Source organism: Corvus hawaiiensis, chromosome 8 (assembly GCF_020740725.1).
Source record: "Corvus hawaiiensis isolate bCorHaw1 chromosome 8, bCorHaw1.pri.cur, whole genome shotgun sequence".
In the NCBI taxonomy this organism is placed as follows: Eukaryota; Metazoa; Chordata; class Aves; order Passeriformes; family Corvidae; genus Corvus; species Corvus hawaiiensis.
Genome location: NC_063220.1, coordinates 26151533 through 26165506, shown reverse-complemented (window position 1 = coordinate 26165506; position 13974 = coordinate 26151533). Strand labels below are relative to the sequence as shown.

The window sequence follows — 13974 nt, the reverse complement described above, 5'->3', positions numbered from 1 at the left end:
ATACTTTTGGTATTTAAAGCATGCCAGGCTTTACCGAAAAAAAGTCTTTAAGTGGAAGCTTCATAAGCATAGCTGGCCTCCTGGTAACCATGTTTACTGATAGCCAAAACTAAGTACAACTGTATGCTCTTGCTGCTTTAGGTTCTGGTGACACCTGCAGCAGAGCTTGGAAGGCCTGCCAGAAGATTTCTTAATATTTATAGAGAAGCCATGTTCATCCTCATAGCTATGGGAGAAGCTCTCCCTAATCAGGAATACATTTACTGTGTCCAACAAACTACAAACAAACAAAAAACTAGAAAAACCCCAACATTTTCACTTCAGTTCCAGCATGAAATGAGAGGCAGCATTTCTTCACTGATATTATTAGCATGTAAAAATCTTGCATCATATGAAAGTAACAGAAAAATCCAACTCAAAAATGCGTTTTCTGTATTTCTTGCTTACTTCCTATCTTTCCTTCTGTTTTGATAATGAAAATCAAAGAAATAAGATTTTTCTTTGAAAACATTCATTTTGAATTAACTTAGAGTTTAATTAAGAATACAAGGACCCTAAAAGTTATTTAAAAGTTGGTTTAAGCTAAGAGCTGATCAAGTACTGAAAACAAAATTCGTTGATAACACCGAAACACTCAGGATAATTCAGAGTTGAAGGTACAAGTATATGAAGATTAGTCCTTAATGGCTGTAAAGCTACTCTCACTCTCATAACTGACACTTACCCTACTTGGGGTAAATATTTACACATTCAGTCACATACTATGCTTTTGGGCAAATAACTGTTAATTTTTAGTCAGATTTTCAAGGGAAATGAGTTTTGTGTGCTTATTCCACTTGTCTGTTAAGTTCCTCCCATACTTAATCCCAGCAAGTAATTAAAATTTGTAAAAGGTAGAGGTCTCAATGGTAAGAAAGGTAGATGTCTCAGAGAAGAACAGCTCAGGTTAGTGCCATGGCTGAAGTCAAAGCACTTCAGCTGTAACAGCCCTCTGTGGCTGGTGCCAGCCAGGATGCTCACAGCTCTGGTTTAATTCCACATTCAGCAAAAAAAGGGCCTTGAAACTACAAACTGACCCAAATCAGCAGTACTAATCACAACATAACATTCAGCTTAGTAATGCAGCAACAGTGAATTTCCTGAAAATTCAAAAGAAAAAGAAAAAAAGGGGGAAAATAATGCAAGTCCCACTAAAAACCTACAAGATGGTTTTCGAGTTGTTCTGTGGTGAATAATCTCTGTGTTTACAATAACTACAGTGTGTCTTTGAACAGCTCAAACCTGGATTGTCTTCAATCCGTTTTACCTTAGGTGTCAACAGAGCAGCTGCCAGTTTCTCCATATTCTTTATTTTTATGTCACATTTAAACACATATAGTTAAGGACGTCTCCATCATCCTGATGAGATATGATTGTGCTGTCACTTTTCTTTATGCTGTGATAGTACTTCTCAAGAAGGAAAAAAAAAAAAAGATTTCTTATTCTTATATGATCAAAACTGCACTAAGGAATAAAATTCTCAATTCCAAGGTTTTTGTGAAACAGTTTAATGAGTTGTCAATTTAGCAATATAAATATTGGTATTTTACTAGAAATAACTTCTTAATGACTATTAAAAAACTGCTGTTACTGGTGGATTTGAGTTGGGGGGGGATTTAACCTTTCCAACTCTTCCTATTGCCTTTCTCTTGGCACCTAGTGTTTAAAATCCTGCCTTTTCCCTTTTTTTGTATACCATAATTTGTGTTATTTCCTTCTTATAATCTTCCCCTCTCTGAAAATATGTATGTCAAATTTTAGTCTTTTACTACAATGCATTTTCAGTGCAAATTAGCAGTGTGTTCTAATGGTAATCCATTGCACCCCTCATTTTAAGGGGAAGGAGGCAAGACACATGACAAAAATCATAGAGTGAAATAGCTGGAAGTCCACCCACTGGGAAAGGCTGGATGGCAGAACCACTGTGCAATGCTGCTGTAAAGAAATGCAAAGTAAGTATTATTTTACTTTATATGAGTCTTACATAATTTTTTTTTTTAAATTTGAAAGCACCAGTGTAGGATAATTTATAGTTAGAGAATTATATTGTTCAGAAATCACATTGAGCCATCTTAGACTTGAATAAAATTTAGTTCAGACATTAGAGAGCAGAAGAATGCATCTTGGAACTATGTGAAGCCAAACTGTGCACTAGGAAATGCAGGCAAGCACACTGCAGTAACAGTTCATTGTAAAATTCAATATTGTTGATATTTGCTTTCAAAACACACTCCCCTGCCTCCCATCCTTTCCTTCTGACACTTCAGACAAATCTGTGGTTAAGGGATTCCGTGCACCTCAGTCGTCCACTTCTCAAACCTCATCTAAACACACACCTCACTTGGTAAAGCAAAACCATTCTTATCCATCACTCATGTCCATTGCAGAAACCTCGTCCTCTGCAAGCCTAAATTAAGTGTATTCCACTGACCTCTTCCAAAAGTATCCTACTAGCATGTAATCACATCCCTATGTTCTTAGCTTCCCCTTCTAAACTGTTCCTTCACATTTCCTCTATAGAAATGCCAGTTCCATTTCCATAAAATTTTTTTGTCATTGTCTTTTGCCATCACCTCTGTTTTCTTCCTCATTCTTCACCGATTGTTCTATTTCCCCAGTCTGCTCATTTCTACATCCTTATTAAAATTTCTATACCTTTACACAAAACAAAACAAGACCCCCCCGCACCACTAGCATTATGCCTTCAGTAACTACAAACTAAATTACCTACACAGAATATTCCTTTCGTTATTTACTTATTTGCCTCTGCTTGGAAGATTTTACACTGTAGACATATATGGAATGGAGAGAATTTCTCATTTCTTATTATTACTGATTCAGGTCTCCCGACAGAACACATCTACAATTCTTCCTGTATGATTTAAGTGAGCTTCTGAAGAATTTCTGGTATGCATTGGACATTACTATGCAAAAATCAAGTACAAAGAATGGTCAAATAAAAGCTAGTTTAATTCCAGAGCGTTAGTTCTGTGCTGTCAGATCTCCATAGCATACACTATAAACAGTTTCTAGGTAGCTTTGTAGGAATTTTATTTTAGAAAAATCAAAACAAAACCGGCAAAAAACCCCAAACCAACAAAAACTCCAGAAAACAACAAATTAAGTCATACTACACCAAAACAGGAATTTTGGAGAAATTTTAGCAGCAATGTTATAAGAAAACAGCCAGTTAGAAATGCCTGCCCAAAATCTACTTCCTTTCCTTCACAACATCTTTACACGGGTCTTAACCAGCAAGTCAATTCCTATAACCCAAAACGCAGAGGAAACAGCAGAACAGCCCTGGTTTCGCTGCAGCTTAAGGGCAGCAGGAATGGAAGTTCCCAGTCCGTGCCCAGCACATGACACCTACGTAATGGAGGGCTGAGGCTCAGAATTTCCTCCCGTGCAGCACCTTCCGCAGTACTTTCGTTTTTTCTGGGTATAATGGTAACGGGAAGCCGGGGCTGCCCACACTCCCTGCCTGAGCGCAGCCAGAGGAGCGGCACAGCAGCTCTTGGCTCCTGGGCAAGCACAGAGCAGGGACAGGCTCCGGGGTGCCCCAGCTGGGAGAGGACATGGTCCTGGAGAGCCAGGTAAGTCTGCACAGTGCTGTGGGCTCTTCTGTCTGCTCCATGTTCTGCTGGTGCTTTAGGAGGCTCGTTCGGCTCCAGGAAAACCACAGTGACAGTAGCTCTGTGCTGGGTATGGCAGGGTTCAGCCACCCCCAGACACACAGCCATGCACGACACAGTGATTTAATGCTATGCTACAGAGAAAGCACACTTAAAATTGTGCTTTAATTTAATTTCAGGTTATACATTCACTGGTTATTCTGTGCACTGCGTCGTGCTTGGGTCACTTGTAATGAATCGATGCCGCGCAGAAGGAAGATTACATGGCGGTAGCTTTACGCAATGGTGGTGTGGAGAAATGGAAACCGAGGTTAATATTTTATGTTACTGTGGTCTGTGAACTTTTTTTTGCTCTGGAGTGGTGTAACAGAAAAGACAGAAACATAGATTTGAATGTTTGAATGAATATTCACCAAGTGAGATGGTTTCAGTATTGTACAGGCAGGTTTAAAGTGATGCAGTACACCGCATCACAAACACAGAATCAAAGTTCTCTTGCAGGGATGTTTGAATTTGTCCTTTGGAGTCAAACCCATCCCAAGCTCAGGTGATGTTTCCAGAACATCAGTAGTCAAGTTTCAAATATTTGCAGCAAAGATAGGTACTTCTTCTCAAAGATTTCTCCCAGTCCCTCCTTTTCCAAGTTAAGCAGCAATGCTGAAATTTCAAGAGTAACAGGGCATTTGAATTGCAACATGCACCTGCTGTCACCTTGTGCAACAGAATAAAAAATATTTTCTGTAAGATCAAAAAAATAGGTTTTATTTTCAAAAAATTTCAAAGGGATGCTTTCATTTTAACTTCTGCTACACCAAAACCACTATCATGATACCTTACAGAGAAATAAAGGTTTCTGCTGCAACAAATAAGATCCAACTCTGGACTAAGTTTCTCTATCTGGCGAATTAAAGCTTTAAGTGGATTGGTAGGGACCTGATGCACATAAGTCGTGCAATCCCTTGAGAAATTATTTTCAAATTAACTAATAAGATATTGCACTGTGTATAGCTTATTAGAAAGAAACATTGAGCAGCAACAGCACATAGCTTCTGTGCCTGGGATTTAAAAGCCAGATTTAGCTGTCATGTCCATAATTCTTAGTGCATTGGTTATGTAAAGGAGTAGGTGAGAGGAGGGTTTAGTTTCATATTAAGGAAAGTAAAAAGGCTCTGCAGAATGTAATTGCAGGATTAGTAAAAAAGTATAAGGCAGCTTTGCTCTGCTATCAAAGAGCATACAAGCTTTACATATCAAGGCAATTCATGGAAATACTCGTATAGAAAACTTGAATAATTGAAAATGAGATTGGTCTTACATTAAAGGATAAAGCAGATGTTTTCATATTAAAAAATCATATGTGTAGCGAAGAACTTGGTAAATTTTCACAGGAAACTTTAAAGGTTAGTTCCACAATGGGAGGGAATAATATTCAAGAGCTTTTTTACCAACCCTGATAGTTACTTCAGTAATATCTCTGCAACTTTCTAGATGTTCAAGAGATCTACATGTCACAGGATTTCTATGCATGAGAACATTTTGACAGTAATTGCCATTCATCTTGAGGGGGAAAGTTAAAGGTAAAGAGACAAAGCAAGCAAATGCCTTGAGAATAATTTTTAGACAGAGAATCACAGTATGGGGACAACACTTAAGAACAGAGAAACTATAAAGGCAACAGATGAGGTGAGTAGTTGAACCTAGCTGGGCAGAAAAAGGGGAAATCATAAGAATTAAGGGTGAAAACTTGTCAGTTTTGGTAATATATACAGCCCTGATTACAGAAAATGAAGTTATCATAAAAACATTCTTTAACAAAGCTGCTGTTTCAAAACTAGAAGGGCACAAAAATTTGAGATTGCACACCAGAATGCATCAGTGAAGTCTACCAAGGTAGCCCTACACCTAGGGTAAAGAAGTGCTAAGGGAGGAAATCCCAGGGAAAAAGTAATCATTGATTTAGCCTCATGCAAAAGTCACCTACGGGGCACAAGTGATTTAGTTGTATGTGATTGCAAAAAGGGGCAATTAAAAATAAAATTTAAAACCATTACAGAGAACTGGAGTGAAAGTGCTTTGCTTAGAATACATATAAAGACAGGGACTACTGCTTTCTAATTTGTGAAACCAACTTCAGAACTTCCCCACTGAAACAGAACAAGTTACCATTTTTTAATGCAGATGACATTAGAGGAACTGAAAATATAATAAATGCATAAATGGTTCACGTGGAAACAAAGGTTATCAAAATAATTATTTGATGCTTTGACACGGAAGGACCTCTAGTTTCAACCTTTAGCTGCAGCTGTCATGGACTTAAATTACCCTTTGTCACACAGCCAGCCTTGCACCAGCCCTTGCACAACTCCTGTCCTGTCCTAAGGAGACACAGATCAGCCTTGCTGTCACATCCCATTAGGAGCTAAGCTGATAAAACCTACTGGGATTCCAAGATGACATCGCTTCTTTCATTACATTTGTCACAATATTGATTAGATTAAGGTCTGGAGCCCATCTTTGGCCTGCCACTGACCCATCACATCTCCTGGGAAATTCTGCAGAGTAGGACACAAAATTGAAAATGACTGGAACAATAGAGATGTTCAAGATGGTCATAGCTCATGGGACTCACACAGATGTGACAAGTACTGATTTTTACTAACTATGCATCCTAATACATTAATCCCAAACTTGACAACTACATATTATATTATCTCCTCCACAGTAGTCAGCCTTCAGGAGCTTAATGGCATGAAAATAACCCACCAAAGATTTTCATTTCTTTCACTGGAGTAAATAACAACATGGTCGAAGTGCTGCCTAGCTAATTTTCCCTATCAAAATTTTAAAGAGTAAATAAAGAGCAGGTTGGTTTGCTGTCTGTGTAGCAAACCTTGTATCAGTTGTCTCCCGTGGCATGTTTAGTTTTAGATGTTTCACTCACACAGGACAACTGAAGATTCAGTTCAGAGAACTGCACAGCTGAGCCATATGGCATCCACATAATCGTAGCAGATAACAGCTAAAGACCCCTACACCTGTTCTTACGTGTTCAACAGGCTTTACTTATTGGCATTAAACACTTCTAATATAATACATTCTCTGTGTTGATAGAGGCTTTGTATGTGACAGATTTGATAGTTCCAAAGGCAAAAAGGACTACTCCGAATTGCCAAAAAAGTTTTCAGATTTAGACAGAATGAAAGTTGGTGATTTCTATTTTTTTTTTTAATCTTTTTCAGTATTAGGTCAGCTTTTCCTGTTTCACATGTGGGCTGCTTTACAAATACCATCAGTAGGCATAGCTGAACTGCAAGGAGCCTGAGCAATAAGTTCAGTAAATGTCACTCCTTTTACCTACACCTTTACCTCCCACATATAACACCCACTCCCTTTGACAACACCAAACCTATGGTTTGAATTTTCCTTTCTTCCAAGTGTTCCCTCCTTCTCCTTATCTTCACACAGCTTTGCAAAATAGGATAGCTAAGCAATCAGCATCCCATAAGTAAAATAAACATTGCTATTTGCAGTAGGGAAGCTGTAGCACATCTGTCCCACGCAGTAAAACCCCTGTCAGAAGAGGACACAGTGAGATAGCCCAGGAACCTCAGGGTCTCACGGAACAAGAGCTTCCAAATTTGATTCTTGTACGCTTCGAAGGATAAAGCAACATGAAGCAGAACAAGAACAGTGTATTTCATTCAGTTTAGTATGGCAGAACACTGCTTGTTTTATTTCCATGGGAGTAGAAAAAACGTATCAAGAAGGAAAAAAACCAAACATCCAAGATTTTTTTCTGTATAAAATGTTATTTCTTAAACATGCAGATGAAAATACATATTTCAGTTTGCTGCTTTGATCTTTTCACAACTGTTAAGATTCCTTTAAGTCCTAGAGATCCTCTCACCCTGTTCTTAAACTAGCCATTCTTTTTTTCTTTCAGAAAAAAAGGAGTCGAGTTTCTCTTAATATAATCCCAGCTATTTTTTTTAATAGAAATGTTTTGTATGCTACTGAAAGATTTGACACACAATTAGCATTCCATTGAAAAAGACTTTAAAAATTAAGACCACACAGAGAAAGAACAATACTTGATTATGGGTTTAGTTTAAATAAACTTGCTTTAAATGCAGTCTAAGATATTTAAATTGAATGAGATCCAGCTATCTATACCCATAAATAATACTCCAAGCCCCAATAAACTCATCCAACATATCTTCATGCTCTGCAGAATTTTACCTGTAGGTTATTACTATGCAGACTTCAATTAAAATGCAATAACAGCTTTTACATCGAAAAACTATGGTTTGCACCTTGAGGATGTAAAAAAAGCAATATTCTGAGGACTGCTCAGGATCAATCTTTTTATGCTTTAAGGGCTGAAAATTGTGGGAGGAGGTTTCAGCCAGAACCAGAAGGTTTTCTCTTTGGAAGGGTACAGTTCTTCTCCCAAATAAAAATGTTCAGAAGATCCCTTCCTGCATTATCAAACAATATCCTCTAATTGTATTACACTTATGCCCTTGCTTAAACCATTAAAATCTAAGTGGTACAACAGCTGCACTCTTCACACATTATAAAATAATGAAATCCTGAGCACAGACCAAAAGGAAAAAGTAACCTTTCCTCAACACCATAATATACCATTAAAAAAAAAAAAATTAAGCAGATATTTTTGTTTCACATTAATATCTTTGTTTACAAAACCCCACGACCACTTATTTTGCCCAGAATTCACAACACAAATCTAAGGGGACATTTGCATTAAAATTCTTCATTCATATTAACATGGGAAGAACATTTCCTTCCTCAAAGAAAGCAACATGCAGTACACATGTGTGGAGAAAGTAACTTTTCAGAAGTTTTAAATAACTTTAGTGTCAAATAGATCTTGACCCACTTCTGTGTTCCTATATCTTCACCCTCTTTTCTGCATTCCCTCCTCACATGCACTACTTTCCCAGCTCATCCACACCTCCTGCTGTGGCCCCAGCAGGTACATGCCCTGCCTTGATCCCGTCTCCTTACTAATCCAATATGTGGCCCAGCTGTCTTTGGCAGCATTAATTACATTCCTCTCCTGTCCTATCAATTGCTGGCCTCTTCATTACCACTGCTGGCTTTGGTTACCAGGAAGAGGATTTATTTCTATTCCCCGCTTCCCTTCACTCCCCATCATCTTCTGGTCTCACCAAAGAGATGCGCTGGAGTCCTGCACATGAGCCTAAGCAAACTTCCAGCTCTGCCACCTGGTACTTTGCAACCCAGAAAGAAGAAACTTTAGCTGAAGGCTGAGAGTTCTTGCTCTGTGCAGATCACAGACTGTGACAGAAATGGACTTGACACCACTGGTTTTGTTTGATGGTTTCTGATGTGTCTTCCCACTAGAGAAACAGAAAGCCAAGACACCCTAAAGCTACCTCTCAGCTGTATGAGTTTGATACTTTGCAGACTTCAGAAGGAAGAGGGTGAAGATGCAAAAAAAGCTTTGTCAATCATTTGGACTATGCACAGCTTGCTTGTGTCAGGGTGCTGTCCTCTCCCTGGTGATTGTTTCAGCCAGAATCTAAGGTATAAATGTGTCCCCTGCCCACAGTGCCTCTACCTGCAGAGAAAGAGCTTCCAAGTCAAGTTTGAAAAGTACTATAGAGCATGTCAAAAGAAGTGTACAGGAACCCACTTCTTTGAAATTGCTGACATTTTGGAGGATGAAAGAAGCTTCAAATCTCCAGGGCTCTCGCCTTACAGGCACTAAAAAAAAATAAATCCCTTGAAAAGAAAAGAAAAAGAAGAAGAGAAACTGCCTATCTCTGTTTTTAGAAGTTCATATATTTAAATCCCTTGAGGAAGGGAATAGTTTGGGAAACTGACAGTGAAAAATAGAAGACTGAAAATAAGTCTGATTTTTCTGATATGTTTTAATTTTATTTTTTTAATGAGAAATGGGTTTTGAAATAAATGTAATCTGCAAAAGCAATATAATTTATCCACCAAAAGGCAAGAAGTTAGGAAAACACCATCTAGAAATAGTCTGGCCAAAATTTAATTTGCTTTCAGAGACTGCACATGTTTATCATCAGCAATAGGCATCCCATTACTGGTTTTGCCACCAGCCAATAACAGAAATGCATGTTGCTTCTTTATTTTTCTTTTTATTCAAGTAATAGCCTTCCTTACAAGACAGAGTAAGTGAATCCTAAAACTGGTACTGTAAATCTCAGTAATACATGCAACCCTTTTAGCCAAACTGGATGTTTGAAAGTAAACTAGAACAGCCCTACCACACTGAGAGCAGCTTTGTCTCACCCACTGGTGTCTGCAGACGCAGGGCTGAACAGCATCTATCACTGGCTTTGATAACCACTTGAAACAAGAAGAGTAATGCTGCTCTCCTTGGAGCAGATGGACAAGTTAGGATAGCAGAGCTGCAGGAAGCACACTAAGCTGAAGTGGGGTGTGACCAGACCTCTGCCTTGTGCCCAGGTCTATGGGCAGACTGGGGACAAATTAAAGCAATTGCCAGGTTTCTCTGACTTGTGTCATGGGGCATCCATATGTATTTTAGGACGAAAACCAGACAGTACTGAATGCTTTCAAATTATAACCAGAATCTAGTTTGGACCCATTATTTTATATTATCTTCTGACCATGCTTTTGCCACAGGAAAAAAAGCTCTGAAAACCATGTTTACATACTTAAATGAGAAAAGGAACTGCTATCCCCTTATATTTTTCATTTCTGAAGGTCTTAAGGGAGGAGTGAGAACACATAGTAAATAAATAGCTTAACAGACTGTAAACAACTAAAGCTTTGCCTCTTGCAAAACTATAGCCCCTGTGATTAATGTTTCAGGAATTATATTAAAATGCAATAACTTTCCCTGTAGACTGGTGATACCCAGGAGAAAAGATTCTCTGCCTTGAATGAGACCACGAAATTCGATTTGTGTATTCTAAAGAAAGAAATAACAATCTCTTAATTTAGATAGATTTCTTAACAAAGGCAGCATCTTCCTCTTTTGATCACAAATTAAGCAATAAAAATAAAGAAGTCAGGCTGTCTGACTGCATGAAAGAAAGGGAGAATCTGCATGAAGTAGGCCTCTCTTGTAATTAATAATAACAAATTGACAGGCATTACATCTACTCTGCACCTTCCAGTATCGTGACTCAGAACTGTACTGTAAAAGCTGTACACACTGCTAACAGCTCCTTTCTTTAAGGGCTGCTTGTGCTAAAGAAAACTTGTGAACTGAGTAAAGAATTTAGGGCATCAGTCACTGCTGGACTAAGATAACATCTCAGAAACTTCAGGGGTGGTTGTGGAGTTTGCTCTTACTCCTTGGTACTTTCTCACCACTCAGACCAATAATTAGGCATGTGATGACTGACCTTAATTTTTAGGGAACAGACTCTAGCAGACTTGTTAAAGGATAGAGGAAAACCCATAAATTAAGATTAAATGCAGCACACACACACATGCACAGATGCAATCAGCACTAAACCAGTGCTCCAGGCAGAGGTGCCCTTACCAGGCTCTCTCCCCCTGGCCAGGGTAAGGCTGGCTCTTCCCAAATGCTGCCTTCCCCACTCTGTTCCCATGACAGCAAGCTCAAATTTCACCTCAAGTTTAGCAACTCTGTTCTGCACCATGGCCACTGATTAATGCCATGACCCTTGACTCACTAACCTCAGCAGTAACAAAACAGAAGGCTCTGGGCTTACAGCGCCAAATTTTAAATTGGTTTAAGGGGAGGTCCTTGCTGGGGGGCAACAGTGGAACTTGCAGAGATGTTTTGTATGAATAAACAGAGATAATTTTTACCCCTCTTAGCCTTTTCTGAAATTTAGTAGCAATAGAAAAGTAAACAGGTAACTGTTCCAGCACAGCCTTAAATAATTCAAAGAATCACACTCTGCCTACCTGAAAAATTCAGAGCAGGCCCTGTAACAGTAAACAGGTTTTTAATCAATTCTAAAATCATAAGAATACAGAAGATAGATGACACTAAAACTTAATTTATTTTCTATTCGGCAGAATTTAATAGAGCCTGAATGGCCCTCTCAAACTGAAATAGGAACACAAGTTTTAAATAAACTTCTTCTGGGCACATCTGCAGGGAACAGTTCACGATCAAGCAGTCCTTGAAATTTCTCATGCCATTTGCTGTTAGAGCAATACACAAGTTTTAACCACTGCAAGGAGCTTCAGCTGTGTCTAAGAGTTTTGTTCTTCCTAGTGATCTTAACTGGAAAAATCCTGAAAAAAGCAGGTCATTGCAGCACGGGGACTCAAACAATCCCTGTGCTTCCAAGAGGGGTGAGGCCAAGCAATGCTGGAAAATGGAAGTCAAACGTTCAGATGGCACTTGGCAAGGAAGAAACTAGTGATGGGTCTAGGCCAGCCAGGCTCTCCTTGCAGCCCATGATCCACCCAGTGCGTGACGCAGGACAGCGCTTCCACCTGCACATGCAACACCCAGAGCTTGGGGCTGCAGCCAGGACCCCCTCGCTGCCTGGCTTTGGCACAACAGGGCCCCAAGGCACTCCTGAAGCACACAACTCACACAAATCCCTCGGGGATAGATCTGTTGGGAGAACTAACCCAGAGCGGCCTCTTTGAAGTACAAGGGAACACTGGCTACATTTCAAAGCAATACTAGTACCAAGCAATGAGAGGACTCTTATACTTTAAAACATGGATTTCTTAATTTTCCAAAGGGCAGAGAGTAGCAAGTAGGACTATGAGGCGGCAGAGCCATCTGGGCAGCACTGGGGAGCGGGGCTGGGCGGGGAGGCTGAGCTCCCCAAGCAGGTGAGGGAGGCCAGAGGCCGCCCTGGGGGCTGGGTCACAGGAGCACTCGGAGGGCACAGCCTGAGCACCACGGTGCATCACGGCAGGCAGCAGCACCCTTCTCTGCCTTGAAGTGATGGCAAGGAGATAAAAGCCTCTAGTGTGAAACAAGCCTGGAGAGCAGAAGCAAACTTTTCCCCTGTACTATGTAGGCTGCTCTGGAGCCTGCCAGCAGGCACTGCCACCGAACAGCTGCAAGAGTAGGCACGGGCAGGAGCACAAACACGTAGCCTTAAGGATATTCACCACTGGCACCGGGAACAAGTGCTCGTCTGTTCCCATGCCAGTGGCTGAGTCACAACAAGCTTACACCCTTTGGCACATCGCACCGTCGATTACCGCAGTGATGGCCTTCGGATGCATCAGCAGCTCAACTCACTGCTACAGCACTGCTGCTCCTGGTACCCTCGTCCTTGTGTTCTGACCCAATTATTTTCCATTAAGTTACTTAAGGCATGGGAAAAAACCTCCAACAACCAAGTGCAAGAGGAGCAGAGGGGAACATAGTTGGTTGAGCCCATAATCTTAGAGCTACATCTCTAATTCCAGTAAAAAAATATTCTTTTTACATGATTGTCAGGCAGAGAAAGCTACTGCCAGCATTTTGTACCCTGGTTCTGAGCACTCATAATATCTGTTTAAATTAGCAAGCAATCAGCACCCACAAGAATTGACATCCCATACACAGTATTCCAGTTGTACTTTCTCTCCTCGTTCTTTACTGCCATGGAAATCTTTATTGCACAGGGCTTGTTTTGACAACATATCTCTTTTTTATTCAAGAATTCTATGTACTTTTCACTCAGATTTTCAGATTCAGTCAGTTTCTATATCCTCGAGCTGTGTGTAACATCAACATAAAATAACAAACAGAACTCAACTATCAAAATTATTTTCTCTTTCTTAGTAGAAAAAGTCATACTACATGGTGCCAACCAGTGAGATTAACACAAAAATTTTCACTATCAGTTATGCATTAATAGAAAATTATAACTCTTGAAGTGGAACGGATCTAAAGACCAAAAGAAGTCAAAATTTGGCTATTCACTGAATTTTGAGCATAACATAACTGTTTCCGTGTAAGAATGAGAACTGAAATTACCTCATGTTAAAGGCACTATCAAAACCTAAACCAAGGCTCAGCTACACTGCATCTATAAAACACCCATTTCTTATCAACTCCCATTCCTTTTCAATTCACATTCCTACATGCAATGCATCTTTCCCCCATACCTGTAACAAGAAAAGTCATTTATATTTACCTATGTGATCACAGCAGGAGTGCTACCAGAACATTTTTCCCCAGACCAAAGTACTAAGACCATCCACAGGATAACAACTGGGTACTTGTTTTGTGCCTCTGACAGAAATCATGCATGATGTCTTTCCCCACTGCTTTATTCTTCTTTATTCTCTCATTGACAGTAGCTATTCATTTCACATTATG

The 13974-nt window shown here is 39.7% G+C and overlaps 1 protein-coding gene across 2 annotated transcripts in view; it reads left to right on the top strand.

Moving 5' to 3' along the window:
- Nucleotides 1–13974, top strand: part of RASGEF1A (RasGEF domain family member 1A) — a 156430-nt gene that overhangs the window by 100685 nt on the left and 41771 nt on the right. Inside the window, exon 2 of one of the 2 annotated variants that reach the window (XM_048311059.1) lies at nucleotides 1877–1991. The exons of the other annotated variant lie outside the window; for it this stretch is intronic. Within the exon in view, the coding sequence (XP_048167016.1) occupies nucleotides 1950–1991 (42 nt within the window). The 5' untranslated portion in view covers nucleotides 1877–1949. The remainder of the gene's footprint in view (nucleotides 1–1876; nucleotides 1992–13974) is intronic. 2 annotated transcript variants of the gene reach the window in all.